The 21,111-nt window shown below is 38.3% G+C and overlaps 1 protein-coding gene across 1 annotated transcript in view; it reads right to left on the reverse strand.

Annotated features, from left to right (window-relative positions):
• The window catches only part of SGPP1 (sphingosine-1-phosphate phosphatase 1), a 42,859-nt gene that overhangs the window by 3,501 nt on the left and 18,247 nt on the right, over positions 1-21,111 (reverse strand). The window contains exon 2 of the mRNA XM_069596808.1: positions 6,858-6,947. Coding sequence (XP_069452909.1) covers positions 6,858-6,947 — 90 coding nt within the window. The remainder of the gene's footprint in view (positions 1-6,857; positions 6,948-21,111) is intronic.

The following is a 21,111-nucleotide window of genomic DNA, read 5'->3' on the forward strand; positions in this document are numbered from 1 at the left end:
CACTGAGAGAAATCCAGTGTGCCTCAAACAGTGAGAGAGAGAGTGCCAGCCATGAGATCCGAGAGACAGGCCGAGGTCAAATCACGTAGGGAGGGCCTTGTAGGTTAGGTAAGAACTTCACCCTTTATTTCAAAAGCGACAGCAGGCCTGATAGAAAGATTCCCAAGTAGGAGTGTAATAAAATCTGATCGATGTTTATAAAAGAACACTCCATCCACTGTGTAGAGAATAGATTATAGGGGTAAAGTAGGGAAGACAGGACACCACTAGAGACACAAGTTGAGAGGCTACTACAGGGACTCACTCTAAACGTGGTCCATACAGAGACATACGTAGATGGATTCAGTAAAATATTTTAAAATAAGAGTTGACTAACTTCGACTTAGTGATCATCTGAATGTAAGAGAGAAGCAAAGGGGATCAAAAATGACATCTACTTTTATGTATGACAGAAGATGGTTTATTGGAGGAAATAAAGCTATTATTAAAAGAATCTTTCTTTCCAAATCATTCCTGACATGAACAAAACTATTCCAAAATTTTCATCTTCAAACAAACAAGACCAAACCCTGGGATTAACTATCACTGAAAAATTTATCCAAAAAAATCGCATACATTCACTGTCTCCACTTCCACACATCCTTATTTTTTCCTAAACTCATCACTGCATTGAAACCACTCTTTTCATAGATACTAGTGACCTTTGGCACCCAACTCCAGTACTTTTCCTGGAAAATCCCATGGACAGAGAAGCCTGGTAGGCTGCAGTCCATGGGGTCGCGAAGAGTCGGACACGGCTGAGCAGCTTCACTTTCACTTTTCACTTTCATGCCTTGGAGAAGGAAATGGCAACCCACTCCAGTGTTCTTGCCTGGAGAATCCCAGGGACGGGGGAGCCTGGTGGGCTGCCGTCTATGGGGTCGCACAGAGTTGGACATGACTGAAGCGACTTAGCAGCAGCAGCAGTGAACTTTATGCTGCCGAAAACAATGGTTACTTCTCAATAGCATTCAATACAGTTAAGCAACAGAGTAGTGGCTTAATGTTTTTCTGTACTAAGATTTTTTATTATTGTTATAATGTAACATTTGGTACATAGAAATCAGATACATAGAGTGTACCTGAAATTATAAAAAGTACTTTGAATCTGTTGGTATGCTGGTTAATAGTTCTGTCACTCTGCATAAACCTGAGTACTGACTGAACAGATACCTGCTTTGAGTAGGACTGACATATATACATTCAGTTCAGTCGCTCAGTCGTGTCCGACTCTTTGTGACCCCATGAATTGCAGCACCTGTCCATCACCAACTCCTGGAGTTCACTCAGATTCATGTCCATTGAGTCAGTGATGCCATCCAGCCATCTCATCCTCTGTCGTCCCCTTCTCCTCCTGCCCCCAACCCCTCCCAGCATCAAAGTCTTTTCCAATGAGTCAACTCTTCGCATGAGGTGGCCAAAGTACTGGAGTTTCAGCTTTAGCATCATTCCTTCCAAAGAAATCCCAGGATTGATCTCCTTCAGAATGGACTGGCTGGATCTCCTTGCAGTTCAAGGGACTCTCAAGAGTCTTCTCCAAGACCACAGTTCAAAAGCATCAATTCTTCGGCGCTCAGCCTTCTTCACAGTCCAACTCTCACATCCATACATGACTACTGGAAAAACCATAGCCTCGACTAGATGGACCTTTGTTGGCAAAGTAATGTCTCTGCTTTTCAATATGCTATCTAGGTTGGTCATGACTTTTCTTCCAAGGAGTAAGCATCTTTTAATTTCATGTCTGCAATCACCATCTGCAGTGATTTTGGAGCCCTAAAAATAAAGTCTGACACTGTTTCCACTGTTTCCCCATCTATTTCCCATGAAGTGATGGGACCAGATGCCATGATCTTCATTTTCTGAACGTTGAGCTTTAAGCCAACTTTTTCACTCTCCTCTTTCACTTTCATCAAGAGGCTTTTTAGTTCCTCTTCGCTTTCTGCCATAAGGGTGGTATCATCTGTATATCTGAGGTGATTTATATTTCTCCCGGCAATCTTGATTCCAGCTTGTGTTTCTTCCAGTCCAGTGTTTCTCATGATGTAGACTGCATATAAGTTTTAAATAAGCAGGGTGACGATATACAGCCTTGACGTACTCCTTTTCCTATTTGGAACCAATCTGTTGTTCCATGTCCAGTTCTCACTGTTGCTTCCTGACCTGCATACAGATTTCTCAAGAGGCAGGTCAGGTCATGTGTCAAACAGTAGCTAGTGGGAAGCTGCTGTAGAGCACAGGGAGCTCAGCTCAGTGCTGTGATGATCAGAGCGGTGGGATGCTGGGTGGGGTGGGAAGCAGGCTCAAGAGGGAGGGGATATATGTATACTTACAGCTGATTTACTTTGCTGTACAGCAGAGACTAACACAACATTGTAAAACAGTATAAAACAATTACACCCCAATTAAAAATATAAATAAAAACTGTTTATCACATATCTCCAAACAAAATATTACCAAGTGTTGCTTCTTTCTGAGCTTTATAAAAATGTTAGGCAATACGTAGTCTCCTCTGATTTGCTCTTCACACTTAACATTAAACTCTTAAGATTCATTCATCATATGTGGTTTATAGGTCATTCACTTTCCCAAGTATGTAATATTTTGTGTGATTATATAACTATTTATCTATTTTTCCCACTGACAGTCACTCAGGTTGTTTTCAGGTTTTGGATTAGTTCATTGGTTACGGCTGAGCTTGAATGCTTTCTTCATTGGTATATACTTTTAAACCAACCAGGAACTTAAACAATGCTACTATATTCTTTCTTTTGATGTTCCCTGTATGGGTCTACAAAACTTTTCCCAGGACATGTGCCTAGGAATGGAAAGGCAGAATCAAAGTATATGTGCATGTTCAATTTTATAAGCAAATAAAATAATCTCCAAAATGTTTACAGAAATTCAGGTCCCATCAGCTGTTGGTATTTCTTGATGTTTAATCTGCATTTCCGTGATTATTAAGCATTATTTCATAAGTCCGTGGGCTATTCCTTTTATATGCAAGATATATTTGTCTCTTAGGGCAACTGTTACTTTGGATTTTCTTTTTCTTGTTGATTAACATGCTTTCTTTAGATATATATGATAGCAATTATATTTTTAGAAGTATATTTCAGGATGACATAAAACATCCAATCTTATTGTCCTCTACTTTTTTTGTATAACTCTATGAATATTAAATTTAATTACTGTAAGACTCTATACAAAGCTGCCTCATTTTCTAATTGTCATTAGTTATTTACGATATCACCCTGGATAAAAAGGGCATATTTAATTTCCATGCTACAGAACCAAAAAGAAGAATGACTGAATTCAGGACATAAACACAGTGGCTGTCATTGTGATACCAATTTAATGTACAACATTAAACTGTGTAACTAAGTGACTTTAAGCGTTACAGCACAAAATATGCAGTAAAGAAAAGTTGATGTTAAAGGTAACAAAGAACTCAAAGTAGCAAATTTTCCAAAAAGAAAGCAAATAACTTTAGATACTTAAATTAATTATAGATAACAAATCTGCTGTAAAAGTTAATTACACATATGAATGGAATAGTCACAGTTATCAAATTTATGGTAGAGGATATCAAATACCATAAATTCAATAAAGATTTATCACATATCAAATCTGGAATTGCCTTCTTTTCATTTCTCCCAATCAGTATATAGAACTAGAGAGGCTAGTGATTGGCTGAGACTAGAATTCACGACTTTTGTCCACTCCTAGTGTTGTCAGGTGTCCTGATTCTAATTCAACATGTCAGTGATGCCAACAGAGTTTCTAACAACAAAACATATTACTGGAATGAATCATTCTTCATTATAAACAACTAATAAGGATGTATTTTGAAATTTTTATCTTTAAAATTCAAATTTAATACATATTCAGTATAGAAAATCTAGAAAATATGGATAAAAGTAACAAGTAATTATTACTCAGAAAGAACTACTATTAAAACTCTTAGTGTTTACTGTTCTGGATCTTTCTCCATAACATGTTTTCAGGACTTTTGCTGTTATTTGATTAGTTTGATTCTTATAAAAATGTGTTTTAGAGGTACATGCTACTTGAGGATCTCATAATACTTTTCTAAAAAAACTTTCCACATATAGACAAACTTTTAGTACAATTTTAGGTAAATGTAATTATAAAATATTCATAATTTTACTAATGTAGAAGTAAACTAGTAATCTGACAAGTACTTAGTCTGGTAATTTTTAAATGGCTTGTGTTTTAAGACATTTTCAGGGCTAGGTCTGACAGAAAATAAAGGGAAAATGGAGAAAGTAACTCCTCTACTTTTCTGGAGGTTAAGGAGATGTATTTAGGAAAGTGTGTGCATGCTCAGTTGCTCAGTCATGTCCAACTCTTTCGACCCCATGGACTATTGCCTGCCAGGCTCCTCTGTCCATGGATATTTTCCAGGCAAGAATACTGGAGTAGATTGCCATTTCCTTCTCCAGGGGATCTTCCCAACCCTGGGACTAAACCCGTGTCTCTGCATTGGCAGGAGGATTCTTTACCACTGTACCATCTGGGAAGCTATTCAGTAAAGTAGGCATTAAAAATAAATTAAGTGTTGCTCTTTGTGTTGTAATAATAAAAACAAAGCATACGGGAAATACTGAATAAAGTGTTCCTTATAAATTATTTAGACTATATTACTAGAACTTTCTTCTTAATGTTAATAAACGTTGTAACACAGGATCATAATTTACAATGCTTGCAAGTCATCTGTGATTTTACTTTTGAAAAAGAAAAACAACTTGTAATAATACACATAATAAAATTGAGTAGCTAGTCAGAATAAAACTGATAAAGATATTCTATGGGACAGGATGCTTTTGAATAACTAAATGACGATGGTTGGGGAATTCCCTGGTGATCCAGTGATAAGGACTCCATGCTTTCACTGCCCAGGCCCAGGTTCAGTCCCTGGTTTGGGAACTAAGATCCTGCAAGTCATGCATTATGGCCAAAAGAACAAGAAAAAAAAAAAGACTAGGTTATCAGACTTATAATTTAACAATACATCAGTATTGTTTTTACTTCAGTTGATTCAAGAACAGATGTTATCCAGTATCAAAAACATGAATTGAACTCAGTTAAATAATCAATCCACTATATATTTCCTTTGGACAACAGCATGTTTGAGATGATATATTCAATATAGTAAGATTCTAATTCCTCTTTTATGATGATAATGAATCTAGGGATAATATTATCATTCTTAGTTCATAATCTTTTGGTAGTTTTTCAGGTACAATATGGTTAATTGGGAGTAGAAGGGAATAACTGTAATGAGGCACAGAGATGGAAAACATTTTCTTGTGACTAATATTAGATTTGATATAAAAAGGTGATAATTGATCTATTATAAAATTATTACAGACTAGTCAGAAAGATAAAATTATGTCAATTCATAATTTGCATTAATATAAATAATTATTAAAAATAAAACACAAATAGTTTGCTTCCTAACATAGCATTTGGGACTTTTGTAAATTTATTAGTGAAGGGGCAGCTGCTGGAGGTAAGTAATCTGAGAAAGAAACAGAAATCCAGTATTTTTCAGCTATGAAATGAGATATTTTTGAGTAGAAAATTCTAAAAGTGTTCATTTGTTAAGGACAAGAAAAATTTTATATAACCCTTTATAAATTTTTGGATTCCGTGAATTCGTCCCTCTCTCTCCATCTTTCTTCTGATTCTTTATCTATAATACATAATACCTTCACAGAGTGTTCTAAGAGACACCACACTATATGTGAAGGTAGAGTTATTTTTCTCATATTGCTTGTTGTCTAGTGGGGATGACAGATAAATAAAAAAGCAACTACAATTCAGCATAAGTGCTATGCCAGAATTATGCTCAAGATGTTCTGGGAGAAAGGCCACCTAACCAGTCTTGAGAAAGGAAAGATGGAGAAGGTAACAAGGCTTTAGGGGATAATATCTTCTGGTGAGTCATGAACAATGGATTGATAGTTAGGCAAAGAAAGTAAAAACAGCATTCCATGTGGAGGTTAAGGCATTCCTAACAATGTGAAGATAAGAAACACCCTTCACAGTTGAGCAAACATAGGTCATTCAATATAGCATCATATTTGTGTTTTGAACAGTAAACTACAGTAGGAGGCTAAACACTGAATGGAGCTGTGTCACACTTGAAGTGGAGCTACTAATTAAGAAGCTGCTGCAGTACCCTAGTTAGAGATGGTGAGGGCCAGAATTAGGGAATGTCAATCAGAGGAACAGGAAGGGAAGTGAGTAGGTATAGCTGAAAGATACAGGGTTCCTGTGCTGCTGCTTTTGAAACTGAATTGCCTTCTCAAAATAAAATATCTGATGTAAGCCCTAAAATACTGTTGGGAAAGAAGAAAACTAGAGTTTAATATTCAAAAACAAGTGGCACCAGGACAGTCTTTGTTCATCTAATTTCTATTCACTGGGTTTTCACTTACAAGTAATGCTCCTTGGTGTCCGTATTTACACTGTCAGTTTTGACTCAGCAGTAGGAAAAGCATAGAAGAAAATGAATAGGAAGAGAAAAGTGAACCTGGAAGGAGGGAGAAATGTTATCCTAAATAATACTTGGTTCTTGTGATTGCTGGGAACTGTTTCTATGAAATATATATATTATAACTACTTTAAAACTTTGCAAAACATCCTGTTGCTATTTTTGCAAGAAAAAAAGATTTACAATAACTATATTTTCTCACTTAAGTTTCCAGTAAGTTTAAAAATGATTAAAAATGATAAAATTGCATGTTGATTTTAGACAAAACAAAGCAATATGAACACAACGTTTTCCTTACCAGAATGGAGTGCATTCCCATGTAAATTCTACTTATGCAAACTAGAGAACACCAGCAGGGAATAAGAATCAGTCCATATGTGAGAGGATACTGAAGGGAAAAAAAAAGTAAAATTAGTTAGATAAATCAGGTTAAATATAAACAAGCAGATAAAAACTCAAGGAGAACAAGAAGTATGTGTGTTTACTTTCTGTTATATTTCCAGCACCTAAGCCTAAGCATGGCACATAGCGGACATTCAAGAAATAGTTTTGCATGAATGAACAAATAAATCTAATGTTTCTACAATCTTCATTGTGGGAACTGGCTCATTTTTGCTTCTACAGTAAAGACTCAATCACTGGCCTGCTACAGAAGAAAAACAAATAAAATACATACTTTTACTATAACTACAAAATGAAAGTGCCTCTGGAAAAGCACCTGACTCTGGCCCAGCTTAGTGTCATTGCTTCCCTGGGGAGGAGGCATTATTTCCCTCTCACTTCCATCAGTGACTGCTGTTTGCCATTTCCCCATCTTCCTTCAATATTCAACATCATGTAATTTGTTGTCCATTAATAATTTCAAATAGCAACTATATTGTGAAAAATTTTGGTGGGATATTGGAAACAGGAAGCCATAAAGAGGGAAAAACCTTAAAATGCAGATGACTTTTACTATCAGTTGGGCTTCCCTGAGAGCTCAGTTGGTAAAGAATTTGCCTGCAATGCAGGAGACCCCGGTTCAATTCCTGGGTCGGGAAGATCCGCTGGAGAAGGGATAGGCTACCCACTCCACTATTCTTGGGCTTCCCTTGTGGCTCAGTTAGTTGGTAAAGAATCTGGCTACAATGTGGGAGACCTGGGTTTGATACCTGAGTTGGGAAGATCCCCTGGAGAAGGGAAAGGGGGATCTTTCCCACTCCAGTATTCCGGCCTACAGAATTCTAGGGACTGTATAGTCCATGGGGTCACAAAGAGGTGGACATGACTGAGCGACTTTGACTTTCACTTCAGTATCAATGGCACACCTCTAGTACTAACTAGAGGTGACTTTGAAGCTCCTAATACTAGAGGGAAGAAGGAAATGACTGATGGTTGGGTGTGTCTTAAGTTTGTAAATGAAGACGAGGGGGCACATTTGAGACAGTTTGTGCCTGATTACTTCAAATTTCCCAATGAAACGGAAGCCAAGATGGTTCAATTCATTAAGTATTGAAAGTGGGTCAATAAAAAGTGAGGTTAAAAGAAAGGAATTAAGTAATGCTGCAAGAGTGGTCAAGATTTAGTACATAGTTGTTTTGACTTGATTTCTCTAGGGGCTTCCCAGGTGGTACTAGTGATAAAGAACTTGCCTGCCAGTACGGGAGACATAAGAGATGCAGGTTCGATCCCTGGATCGGGAAGATCCCCTGGAGGAGGGCATGGCAACCCACTTCCAGTATTCTTGCCTGGAGAATCCCATGGATAGAGGAGCATGACAGGCTATAGTCCATAAGGTCACAAAGAGTTGGACACAACTGGAGCAACTTAGCTCACTCACACTGCATTTACTATGGCCCGAATATTTTTTATTGAATGTCTATAAATACCTTGATTTTGACAGCATCACACTCTCATTCCCCTTTCACCATCTATTTTTTTCTGTGTTTTCCACACAAGAAAACATTCCTCATTGTTCCTTAAACATTAGTATAACTAAGGGTTCTGGCCTTAGTAGTTATTGGCAGTTTCACCTTTTCTTCTACTACTCAGCATGCTGGAGACCTATGCATGTCCTTGGATTAAGAACCATTTAGCCAGCCTCTGCACATATCTCCAACTTGAGATCCTTAGAGCATTAAACCCATTACACCTCAAACCCTACTCATCATCCTACCAACTAGACTTGTTCCTCCTCTCATTTTCCCTATTTCATTTGGAAGCATCCTAATCTAAATGAGAAGTATGAATTATCCTTGATTTCTTCCCCATCCCTCATATTCAACCAACAATGAAGTCTTACTGAGTTTACTTTCTGAGTATTTCTTGATTCTGTCATCTCTTCATCCTACGTATATTGTCCTTTTCAGATCCTCATAGATCCTTTTCTAGGCTCCAGGTATTCCTTCAGATGTTTTCCGATATGCATGAGGAACCTGGTTAATGACGCAGTCAGACAAGTAATCCTGTAAGGAGGGTAAGTGCCATGATGGAGAGAGTCTAAGGCATGGACCTTTAAAGTCTCCCAAACTGAGTATGATTCAAAAGATGAGTAGGATTTAATCTTTACAGAAAAAAAGAGCACAGGGTAAAAATGATAGACGACATTACAAACAGTAGGAGCGAATGAAGAAAGGTTTATGTCCGAGAAGTTTTAAGTAGTGAGGTTTTCTAGGAGAATAAGCTTAAATTCTTACTGACGAAATGCAACTTAATAATAAATATAAAATATGCAAATTATATGATATGTAAATATATAAACAATACTTTATATAGACTATACAAATTATATAATAAAAAATAATAAGTACTATGGAGAAATAAAAAGGGAACAGGTGCTAAAACAGTCCCCTGGAGTAGGAAATGGCAACTCACTCCAGTATTCTTGCCTGGAAAATTCCATGGACAGAGGCGTCCACTAGTCCACAGGGTCACAGAGTCAGATACAATTGAGCAACTGAGTATGCATGCACACATGTGCACGCACACACACACACACACACACACACACACATACAGAGCTAAAACAGTAATGTTCATCAAATATGCCTTGTGCTTTTCTTGCAATTAGACTGGGGCCATGTGCCTGGTTTTGACCAATGAACTGGGGAAAAGGTGACGTGTACCACTTTTAATCATCCTATGAATGCTCTCTTTCCTACAGGTGTGATACTGGAGGCTGTATGCTGAGGTGTATCACCAGATGGGCAAACTTCCCTCACCCCGGGTCTCTGAGGTTCTAAGTGGATCAGAGTTGTTTGCTAACCCATAATGGATGTGAAACACAGATGAGAAAGAAGCTTTTGTTGTTAAGCTGTTTTCAGGGTTAAATCATTAGTACAGCATAAGCACACTTATCATAATTAAAACAGTAATAGGATAAGGATAAGTAATAGTATGGGAGTGTATGGGGGGCAGGTTAAAGTTTTAGAAGATAGTCACTGTAGGCTTTATATTGACAAACTAAGATTTGAGGCAAGACTGGATGGAAGTGAATTGATCAACCAGATATCTGAGGAAAGAATATACATGAAGAAGTGGAAGCAGAAGAACAAAGCCTCTAATGAGGAAACAGGACAAGCAAGGAGGCTTGTGTGGCCGGAACAGGCAGGAGGAGAGGTGAGAGAGGTCCTGGCAACCAGAGCAAGAAGAGCCTGAGAGGCCTGTGTAAGAAGCGTGACCTTGGGGAGCCACGCTGCGGGGTCCTGAGCAGAGCAGTGTCCTGAGACTGGACAATAAGGGAGCAAGGGTAGAAGCAGGAAGGTGGGTTAGGAAGCTGTTGCTCTACTCTGGGTAAGAGACCATGACAGTGGCTTCAGTCTCTGTAGCCAAGTACTCAGGTCTTGTTTTTTTTTTTTTTTTTCTTCACTAGCCAGGGAGGGTCAAAGAAGTAAAAACTACCACCACAACCACCATACAAGTCTCCTATGATTCTTTCTTCTTTCTCTCTTTTTACTTAGATCCCATAAGGAATTTAAAAATGTACAAAGTTATTAATGGGAATTCTCTGTACATAACAGATAGAAGAAACATTAATTTATTGATTCTCAAAAGCTAGGACTGAAAGTAGGGGATAAGGAGCATTACTGAACAGGAACAATGAAACTGAATTTAACTTAACTCAATCCACATTTGAAGGAAATCGGCCCTGAATATTCATTGCAAGGACTGATACTGAAGCTGAGACTCCACTACTTTGGCTACCTAATGCGAAGAACTGACTCACTTGAAAAGACTCTGATGCTGGTAATGATTGAAGGCGGGAGGAGAAGGGGACAACAAAGGATGAGATGGTTGGATGGTATCACCAACTCAATGGACATGAATTTGAGTAAGCTCTGGGAGGTGGTGATGGACAGGGAAGCCTGGCGTACTGCAGTCCATGGGGTCGCAAAGAGTTGGACACGACTGAGTGACTGAACTGAACTGAATACACATTTATTTAGGTTTACTATCTCCAAGGTATTTAAATGGAGTGAGGAATGCAATCAAGCTAGATGCGGAGGCATTTCCCCCATTCTAGTGTACCTTTAGGGTAAGACAAAACCTGGGAAAAGAACAAGTCACTTTTATTTTCATTGACTGGTTGATTTTTTTTAGCCATTAGTCTCCATCTTCAGAATATTTTCCCTAGATTTCTTTTGTGGAAAGAAACATTTGGGGGAAGACCTGATCCAGTTTTCATTACATGACTTTCACATTTATTCCCCAGAGAATAACAATTCAGTATAATTATAGTATCAAAGCAAAGAAGTATCAAGTCATCTTTTAAACCAGATAAAAAAAATACCACAGGTCTTAACGAAAATAAAACCTAAACTAGATAAACTAGATAAAACTAATACTCCTAAAGTGGGATTGTGTTGGGGGAGGAAGATGATGCATAATAACCAATTCATCTGGCAGATTTAATATTTAAGAATATCCAAATTAAAACTACCTTTTAATTTTATATTGAACTGTCTCTTTTATATTGAAAAGGAAAAATATAAGCATCTGAATGCAGAGTTCCAAAGAATAGCAAGAAGAAATAAGAAAGCCTTCTTCAGCGATCAATGCAAAGAAATAGAGGAAAAGAACAGAATGGGAAAGACTAGAGATCTCTTCAAGAAAATCAGAGATACCAAGGGAACATTTCATGCAAAGATGGGCTCGATAAAAGGAAGAAATGGTATGGACCAGACAGAAGCAGGAGATATTAAGAAGAGGTGGCAAGAATACACAGAAAAACTGTACAAAAAAGATCTTCACGACCCGGATAATCACGATGGTGTGATCACTCATCTAGAGCCAGACATCCTGGAATGTGAAGTCAAGTGGGCCCTAGAAAGCATTGCTACGAACAAAGCTAGTGGAGGTGATGGAATTCCAGTGAGCTATTTCAAATCCTGAAAGATGATGCTGTCAAAGTGCTACATTCAATATGCCAGCAAATTTGGAAAACTCAGCAGTGGCCACAGGACTGGAAAAGGTCAGTTTTCATTCCAATCCCAAAGAAAGGCAATGCCAACGAATGCTCAAACTACCACATAATTGCACTCATCTCACATGCTAGTAAAGTAATGCTCAAAATTCTCCAAGCCAGGCTTCAGCAATACATGAACCGTGAACTTCCTGATGTTCAAGCAGGTTTTAGAAAAGGCAGAGAAACCAGAGATCAAATTGCCAACATCCACTGGATCATGGAAAAAGCAAGGGAGTTCCAGAAAAACATCTATTTCTGCTTTATTGACTATGCCAAAGCCTTTGACTGTGTGGATCACAATCAACTGTGGAAAATTCTGAAAGAGATGGGAATACCAGACCACCTGACCTGCCTCTTGAGAAATCTGTATGCAGGTTAGGAAGCAACAGTTAGAACTGGACATGGAACAACAGACTGGTTCCAAATAGAAAAAGGAGCACGTCAAGGCTGTATATTGTCACCCTGCTTATTTATCTTCTATGCAGAGTACATCATGAGAAATGCTGGGCTGGAAGAAACACAAGCTGGAATCAAGATTGCCAAGAGAAATATCAATCACCTCAGATATGCAGATGACACCACCCTTATGGCAGAAAGTAAAGAGGAACTACAGAGCCTCTTGATGAAAGTGAAACAGGAGAGTGAAAAAGTTGGCTTAAAGCTCAACATTCAGAAAATGAAGATCACGGCATCTGGTCCCATCACTTCATGGCAAATAGATGGGGAAACAGTGGAAACAGTGTCAGACTTTATTTTGGGGGGCTCTAAAATCACTGCAGATGGTGACTGCAGGCATGAAATTAAAAGATGCTTACTCCTTAGAAGGAACGTTATGACCAACCTAGATAGCATATTAAAAAGCAGAGACATTACTTTGCCAACAAAGGTCCGTCTAGTCAAGGCTATGGTTTTTCCTGTGGTCATGTATGGATGTGAGAGTTGGGCTGTGAAGAAAGCTGAGTGCCAAAGAATTGATGCTTCTGAACTGTGGTGTTGGAGAAGACTCTTGAGAGTCCCTTGGACTGCAAGGAGATCCAACCAGTCCATTCTAAAGGAGATCAGTCCTCGGTGCTCATTGGAAGGACTGATGCTAAAGTTGAAACTCCAGTACTTTGGCCACCTCATGCGAAGAATTGACTCATTGGAAAAGACTCTGATGCTGGGAGGGATTGGGGGCAGGAGGAGAAGGGGACGACGGAGGATGAGATGGCTGGATGGCATCACCGACTTGATAGATGAGAGTTTGAGCGAACTCTGGGAGTTGGTGATGGATAGGGAGGCCTGGCGTGCTGCAATTCGTGGGGCGCAAAGAGTTGGACACGACTGAGCAACTGAACTGAACTGAATATTTTAGGACTACTGTCCTCAATTAGATATAACTGGAAAGAAAACAGATTCATGTGGAATTATTCTTTCCTAAAAAATGTCAGAATTTATTAGAAATATATAACATATACATAGACCACTCCTTTTCAGGCATCTTTGTTAGTTTCCCCCTTAATTCACAACTCAGTATCTGTGAGCCCAATTCCCAATCTATGCTAACTCCCTTATTGATTTCATCCAGTCCCAAGGATTTATATACAAGCTATACGTTCCTGACTGAAATTTCCATCTCTAGCTGGGACATTTCTACTGAACTTCAGACTTCTGTATCCAGCTGCTTATGTGATCAGTGTCTAAAAGGCATCTCCAATGTAAAACGACTAAATCTGATATCCCTAATTCCATGTCCACCTCTGACCAGCTTAAATTCCTATGGTTATCTCCTTCCCACTAAAAGACTTCCCCACAGTTTCATTCCTCAGGCCAAATTCTTGTTAATCTTGGCTTCCCCATTCATATCCATCATCAGTTCAGTTCAGTCGCTCAGTTGTGTCCGACTCTGCGACTCATAAATTGCAGCACACCAGGCCTCCCTGTCCATCACCAACTCCCAGAGTTCACTAAGTGTCAGTTATACCTTCAAAAATATATCTAGTTTATAATTATAATTCCCATGGTAACCACAAAGTATCAAAAATTATACACACAAGAAAATAAGGGAATAAAAATGGTACACTGTACAAAAAAAACTCAAATGCAAAAGAAAACAGCAATGCAGGAAATTATAAGCAAAAAGAGGCAAAAGACGTAAAAACAAATAGCAAAATACCAAAAGTTACTCCTTACAGGTAATTCCTTTGGATAGAAATAGTATAAACTCTCCAATGAAAGGCAGAGATTGGTAGGATAGATAAGGAAACATTGCTCCAACTCTATGTGGCCTAAGAGACTCAGTTTGGATCCGAAGACACAAATAGGTTGAAAGTGAACAAATGGGAAAACATTTCACACAAACAGTATCCAAAAGGGAGAGCTAAGTGTCTCTACTAAAATCAGACAAGACAGACTTCAAGTCAAAAATTGTTACCAAAGACAAAGGACAATATGCACTGATAAAAGGATCAACTCATTAAGAAGATATAACAATTATAAACATATTTGCACCAAAGCCCCAAAACAACTGAAGCAAACACTGACATAATTGGAGAACTAGTTCTACAAGCCAGTCTCATCAGCATTGAAAACCTGCTTTTCCACATACCTTTTTCCTAACGCTTGGCAGATAATCTAAAGAACATCCCATAGCCTCTTGATCTTGACTCAGGATTATTGAAAGTTTACATTTTTAATGCTGTGTAGTGTTTTGAAATGTGCAGGCCAGTCAGCACTATAAGAGAAGAATATTTTCCTTGCTCTGTGTAACATGGTTTCATTGGCTTTCAGTCTCACATCAATGCTGTCCACTATGGTTTCTTTTTTCGTTTAGCTGGTTATCAGCTCATGAATCCACAAACTCAGCCACTTTCCCATGTTTTCCATAACTTCATCAGACACTACAAATACTACTTTTGCATTTCCAGAGTGGCCTTACACACACATGGGTAAATTTCCTCTTCTCTTTTCTGGAAGTACTGTATTATTGATACATTAACATTGAACTCATGGCCAAAAGAACTGTAACTGATGCCTGAATGAATCTTATCTCACACATGTATATTTTCTTTGTAAAGTAGATCACAGCCTTCTTGTGTTTAGGGACACTAAACAGCAGTTTATACCAGAATACCAGATCACCTTACCTGCCCTCCTGAGAAATCTGTATGCAGGTCAAGAAGTAATAGTTACAACTAGACATGGAATGACAGACTGGTTATAAATTGGGAAAGGAGTACGTCAAGGCTTTATATTGTCACCCTGCTTATTTAACTTATATCCAGAGGACATCATGTGAAATGCCAGGCTGGATGAAGCACAAGCTGGAATCAAGATTGCCGGGAGAAAAATCAATAACCTCAGATATACAGATGACACTAGCCTTATGGCAGAAAGTAAAGAGGAGCTAAAGAGTCTCTTGATGAAACTGAGAGAGGAGAGTGGAAAAGGGGGCTTAAAACTCAACATTCAAAAAATGAAGATCATGGCATCTGGTCCCATCACTTCATGGCAAATAGATGGGGAAACAATGGAAACAGTGACAGACTTTATTTTCTTGGGCTCCAAAATCACTGCAGATGGTGACTGTAGCTATGAAATTAAAAGACACTTGCTCCTTGGAAAAAAAGCTATGACCAACCTAGACAGCATATTAAAAAGCAGAGACATAACTTTGCTGACAGTTTCATCTAGTGAAAGCCATGGTTTTTCCAGTAGTCATGTATGGATGTGAGAGTTGGACTATAAAGAAAGCTGAGTGCTGAAGAATTGATGCTTTTGAACTGTGGTGTTGGAGAAGACTCTTGAGAGTCCCTTGGACTGTAAGGAGATCAAACTGGTCAATCCTAAAGGAAATCAGTCCTGAATATTCATTGGAAGGACTGATGCTGAAGCTGAAACTTCATTACTTTGGCCACCTGAGGGGAAGAATTGACTCACTGGAAAAGACCCTGATGCTGGGAAAGATTGAAGGCAGGAGGAGATGAGGACGACAGAGGATGAGATAGTTGGATGGCACCACCGACTCAATGGACATGGGTTTGAGTAAGCTTCGGGAGTTTGTGATGGGACAGGAAAGCCTGGCATGCTGCAGTCCATGGGGTCGCAAAGAGTTGGACTTGACTGAGCAACTGAACTGAAACAGCACAGTAGTTTAGGGACCATTCCCTGGTGGCTCAACTGGTAAAGAATCTGCCTGCAGTACAGGAGACCTGGGTTCAATCCCTGGGATGGGAAGATCCCCTGGAGAAGGGAATAGCTATCCACTGTAGTATTCTAGCCTGGAGAATTCCATGCACAGGCTACAGTCCATGGAATAGCAAAGAGTGGGACAAGACTGAGTGACTTTCACTTGACTTTAAACAGTAAAACCATCAACAAAAAGCACAAAAACTTGAAAAACACTGCATGAACAGAGCAAAAAGGACTGTCTACAGTAAATAATAGCTGAAACAAGAAAGCAGATTGTTGCCTTGTTCATCCTTGCCTGGGAAGATGTATGCCAGCTGACTCAAATTTTTCACGTTCTGCACATGTCTGAATATACTGATTCTTGGGTAACAAATTTTACTGCCTGGGCTAAGTTTACAAACAATCCATGAATAATGAAGATCAACTATATGAAGAAATTAAATTACTCTTAACTAACCATAGGCCAAATAAGAAATCACAGGGAAATTATAAAATAGGGACAAATAGAAACTAAACACAGATAATACAAATCATGTAATACAATGAAAGCAGCACTCAGGGGGAAATGTACAGCAGTGGAGTCCTGCATTAAAGCAAAAGAAACCATTCACAACTCTACAGTGAGGACTAGAAAAAGAAGAGCTAACTAAATGCAAAGTGAGCAATAGAGGGAAGTAGTAAAATGGTAAGAGTAGAAAAATACAAAATACAGGGTAGTAAAACAAGAGAATCAACAAAACTGGAAGTTGTTTCTTTAAAAAGAATAAGACTGACAAAACTACAGCCTGGTGGACAAAAAAAAAAAAAAAAAAGATGCAAATAACTAAAACCAGAAATCAAAGTGGAAACACTACTACTGATCTTACAGCAATAGAAAGGATTATAAGAGAAAACTATGAACAGTTAATATGCTAACAAATTAAGATAACCTAGATGTAATTCACAGATTCCTAGAGAAACACAAATTACCAAAACTGACTCAAGAAGAAATATAATCTAAACAAGCAAAGAAATGGAAAAAAACCTCCAAAGAAAAACCTAAGTCCAAACAGTTTCACTGGTGAATTCCACCAAACATTTATTTTAAAAAGATTCAGTGTCAATATTTCTCAAGTTCTTCCAAAAAACAGAAGCACAGAGAATACTTCCTCACATGCTATGAGGCTTTTATTACTCTGATACCAAAACCAGAAAACAACAGCACAAGAAAACTACAGACCACTAGCCCTTGTGAATACTAAAGCAAAAATCTTCTTAAAGTATTAGTAAACAAAATCTAACAGCACATTAAAAGTATTACACACCGTGATCAAATGGTTATTTATTTCAGAAATACAGGGTCGTTCAACAAAAAAATCAGCGTCATACACATTAACATAAGGAAGTAAAAACAAAGCAAAACAAACACAGGATCATCTCAACGGATACAGAAAAAGCATTTGACAAAATTCAACACTCCCTCACAATGAAAGATCTCAAAAACTAGGAACAGAAGGGAATTTCCTTAACATGATAGAGGGCACTTATGAAATATCCACAGATACTATTACATTCAAAGGCTGAAAGGTCCCACCCAGCTTGCCTGCCAAGATTAGGAACAAGACAAGGATGTCTACCTCTCACCATTGCTATCTAACATTGTATTGTAGGTTCTAACCAGAGCTGTTAGGCAAGGAAAAGATATTTTAAAATATCTAAATTAGGAAGAAGTAAAACTATCTCTATAGTTTGGGAGACCCAGGTTCGATTCCTGGGTCGGGAAGATCCTCTGGAGAAGGAAATGGCATCCCACTCCAGTACTCTTGCCTGGAAAATCCAATCGCTGGAGGAACGTGGTATGCTACAGTCCACGGGGTTGCAAAGAGTCAGACACGACTGATCAACTTCACTTCACTTCAAAACTATTCACAAAGACGGGACCTTAAAAACAAAAAATCCCAAAGAATCCACAGAAACTACTGGAGTTGAGAAATGAATTCAGCAAAGTTGCCAGGTACAACAAGATCAATGCACAAAAAAGAGTTTTATTTCTACACATCAGCAATAAGCATTCTGGAAAGGAAAGTAAGAAAACAATTCAACTTATAATAGCACCCAAAAGAATAAAATACCTACAAGACTTTACTGAAAGAAATGAACAACCCTTATCTTTGACACAGGCTATATTTATGCATTAAGATATATTCTGTATACATTCTATATATACACATCTACTACAAATACTTATATGTACTTAAAATAATAGTATTTATTTTCACTATTGTCTAGTGTCTACATATGATAAGGCAGTTAATAAATACTTGGTGAATGAAATAAACATAAGCCTTTAGCCACTATCAGTATCTCATTCAAGATAACCTGGGGTCAAAAACCATGGTATCACTCAGTTCTGTCCCCAAACCTGGGGTGTTGCAAACTTTATTTCTAATAAGAGCATCTCTGGAATTCACCATGATAAACCAAAATCTGAAAATCCTGTTGAGTAAACTCAGGTTTACTGGTTCCAAATAGGAAAAGGAGTATGTCAAGGTTATATATTGTCTCCCTGCTTACTTAACTAATATGCAGAGTATATCATATGAAATAGCAGGCTGGATGAAGCATAAGCTGGAATCAAGACTGCTGGGAGAAATATCAATAACCTCAGATACACAGATTGACACCAGCCTTATGGCAGAAAGCAAAGAAGAACTAAAGAGCCTCTTGATGAAACTGAAAGAGAAGAGAAAAAGCTGGCTTAAAACTCAACATTCAGAAAACAAAGATCATGGCATTTGGTCCCATCAATCATGGCAAACAGATGGGGAAACAGTGACAGACTTAATTTTCTTGGGTTCCAAAATCACTGCATAGAGTGACTGCAGCCATGAAATTAAAAGACGCTTCTTACTTGGAAGAAAAGCTATGACCAAACTAGAGAGCATATTAAAAAGCAGAGACATTACTTTGCCAACAAAGGTCCATCTAGTCAAAGCTATGGTTTTTCCAGTAGTCATGTATGGATGCCCCACTCCAGTACTCTTGCCTGGAAAATCCCATGGACAGAGGAGCCTGGGGCTGCAGTCCATGGGGTCGCTAAGATTCGGACACGACTGAGCAACTTCACTTTCACTTTTCACTTTCATGCATTGGAGAAGGAAACGGCAACCCACTCCAGTGTTCTTGCCTGGAGAATCCCAGGGACGAGGGAGCCTGGTGGGCGGCCATCTATGGGGTCACACAGAGTCGGACATAACTGGAATGACTTAGCAGCAGCAGCATGTATGGATGTGAGAGTTGGACTATAAAGAAAGCTGAGTGCTAAAGAACTGATGCTTTTGAATTGTGGTGTTGGAGAAGACTCTTGAGAGTCCCCTGGACTGCAAGGAGATCAAACCAGTCCATCTGAAAGGAAATCAGTCCTGAATATTCATTGGAAGGACTGATGCTGAAAATGAAGCTCCAACAGTTTGGCTACCTGATGTGAAGAACTGACCCATTGGAAAAGACCCTGATGCTGGGAAAGTTTGAAGGCAGGAGAAGAGGATGACAGAGAATGAGATGGTTGGATAGTATCACCAACTTGATGGACATGAGTTTCAGCAAGTTTCGGGTGTTGGTGACGGACAGGGAAGCCTGGCCTGCTGCAGTCCATGGGCTCGCAAAGACACATGACTGAGCAACTGAACTAACGAAACTCAGGAAAAGGAATTTCCAATACTTGTTTTAGAACAAACATTATTAGGTAAGGATTCTGAAGCTTAAGCTTTTAAAAGTAATATATACTTTTTAATACAAAGCAATTCAATTTTCATAGAAATATAAAAACCTCTTCATTCAGTAGCACATTATAAACTATATTTTCTATACTAGAAAAAAAAACAATCAAAAAAAGTAATTAAACTAGCATGTTTTCCTTCATGGTACTTTCCACTGGTAAACTAATGAAGGTAATCTTCCCTGGTAACTCAGCAGGTAAAGAATACCATCTGCAATGCAGGAGATCCTGGTTCCATCCCTGGGTCAGAAGTTCCCCTGGAGAAGGGATAAGCTACCCACTCCGGTGTTCTTGGGCTTCCCTTGTGGCTCAGCTAGTAAAGAATCCACCTGCAGTGCGGGAGACCTAGGTTAGACCCCTGGGTTGGGAAGATCCCCTGGATGAGGGCATGGCAACTGACTCGAGTATTCTTGCCCAGAGAATCCCATGGACAGAGGAGCCCGTGGCCTTCAGTCCATAGGGTTACAAATAGTCAGACATGACTGAAGCAACTTAGTATAGCATAACATAGCATACACAGGCTATAATCCAGGAGATACTGGAACATATCCAGGGACGTAAAACAAGGTGCAAAAATTTCATGGTCTAAAGGTACTAAAATCATAGTCTGTTCTCTGATCACTGTGGAAATACATTACAAATCAGTATTATAAGATACTTGAAAAAAACCCACGAATTTTCAAGTGCAATGTGACATTTACCAAGAGAGATCTTTGATGTAAACATTGAAAGCCTCAATAAAGTTAAAAGACTGAAAAAACTCAGAGAAGTTTTAAGTTTTTTTAAAGAAGTTTTTTTAAATGCAGAGAAGAAAGCATTTAAATAATAAATTAATATAAAAAAGAAATTATTATCAAAGATACTTTAAAAACTTCATGTATTTGGAAATTAAATGTCTTTTAAATGATGAATATATCTAATAAGCTATAACAAGGAAAATTAGAAAATAAACAGAATAAAAATGAAAGAGAATTTATCAGAATTTCTTACATGGAGCTCAATGCAACTAAATATAATGTGAAATCCAGCTTACAGTGTATGGGAACTTGAATAGAATTCGTATTCTGCTGTCATGTGAGAACTGTATAAATCTTAGTTATGCTGAATTGGATCATAGGGCTTTTCAGGTCTACTATATCCTTCTACTTTTCTGTCTATTCATCCTACTAAGTTTTGAGAGTT

Source organism: Ovis canadensis, chromosome 7 (assembly GCF_042477335.2).
Source record: "Ovis canadensis isolate MfBH-ARS-UI-01 breed Bighorn chromosome 7, ARS-UI_OviCan_v2, whole genome shotgun sequence".
In the NCBI taxonomy this organism is placed as follows: domain Eukaryota; kingdom Metazoa; phylum Chordata; class Mammalia; order Artiodactyla; family Bovidae; genus Ovis; species Ovis canadensis.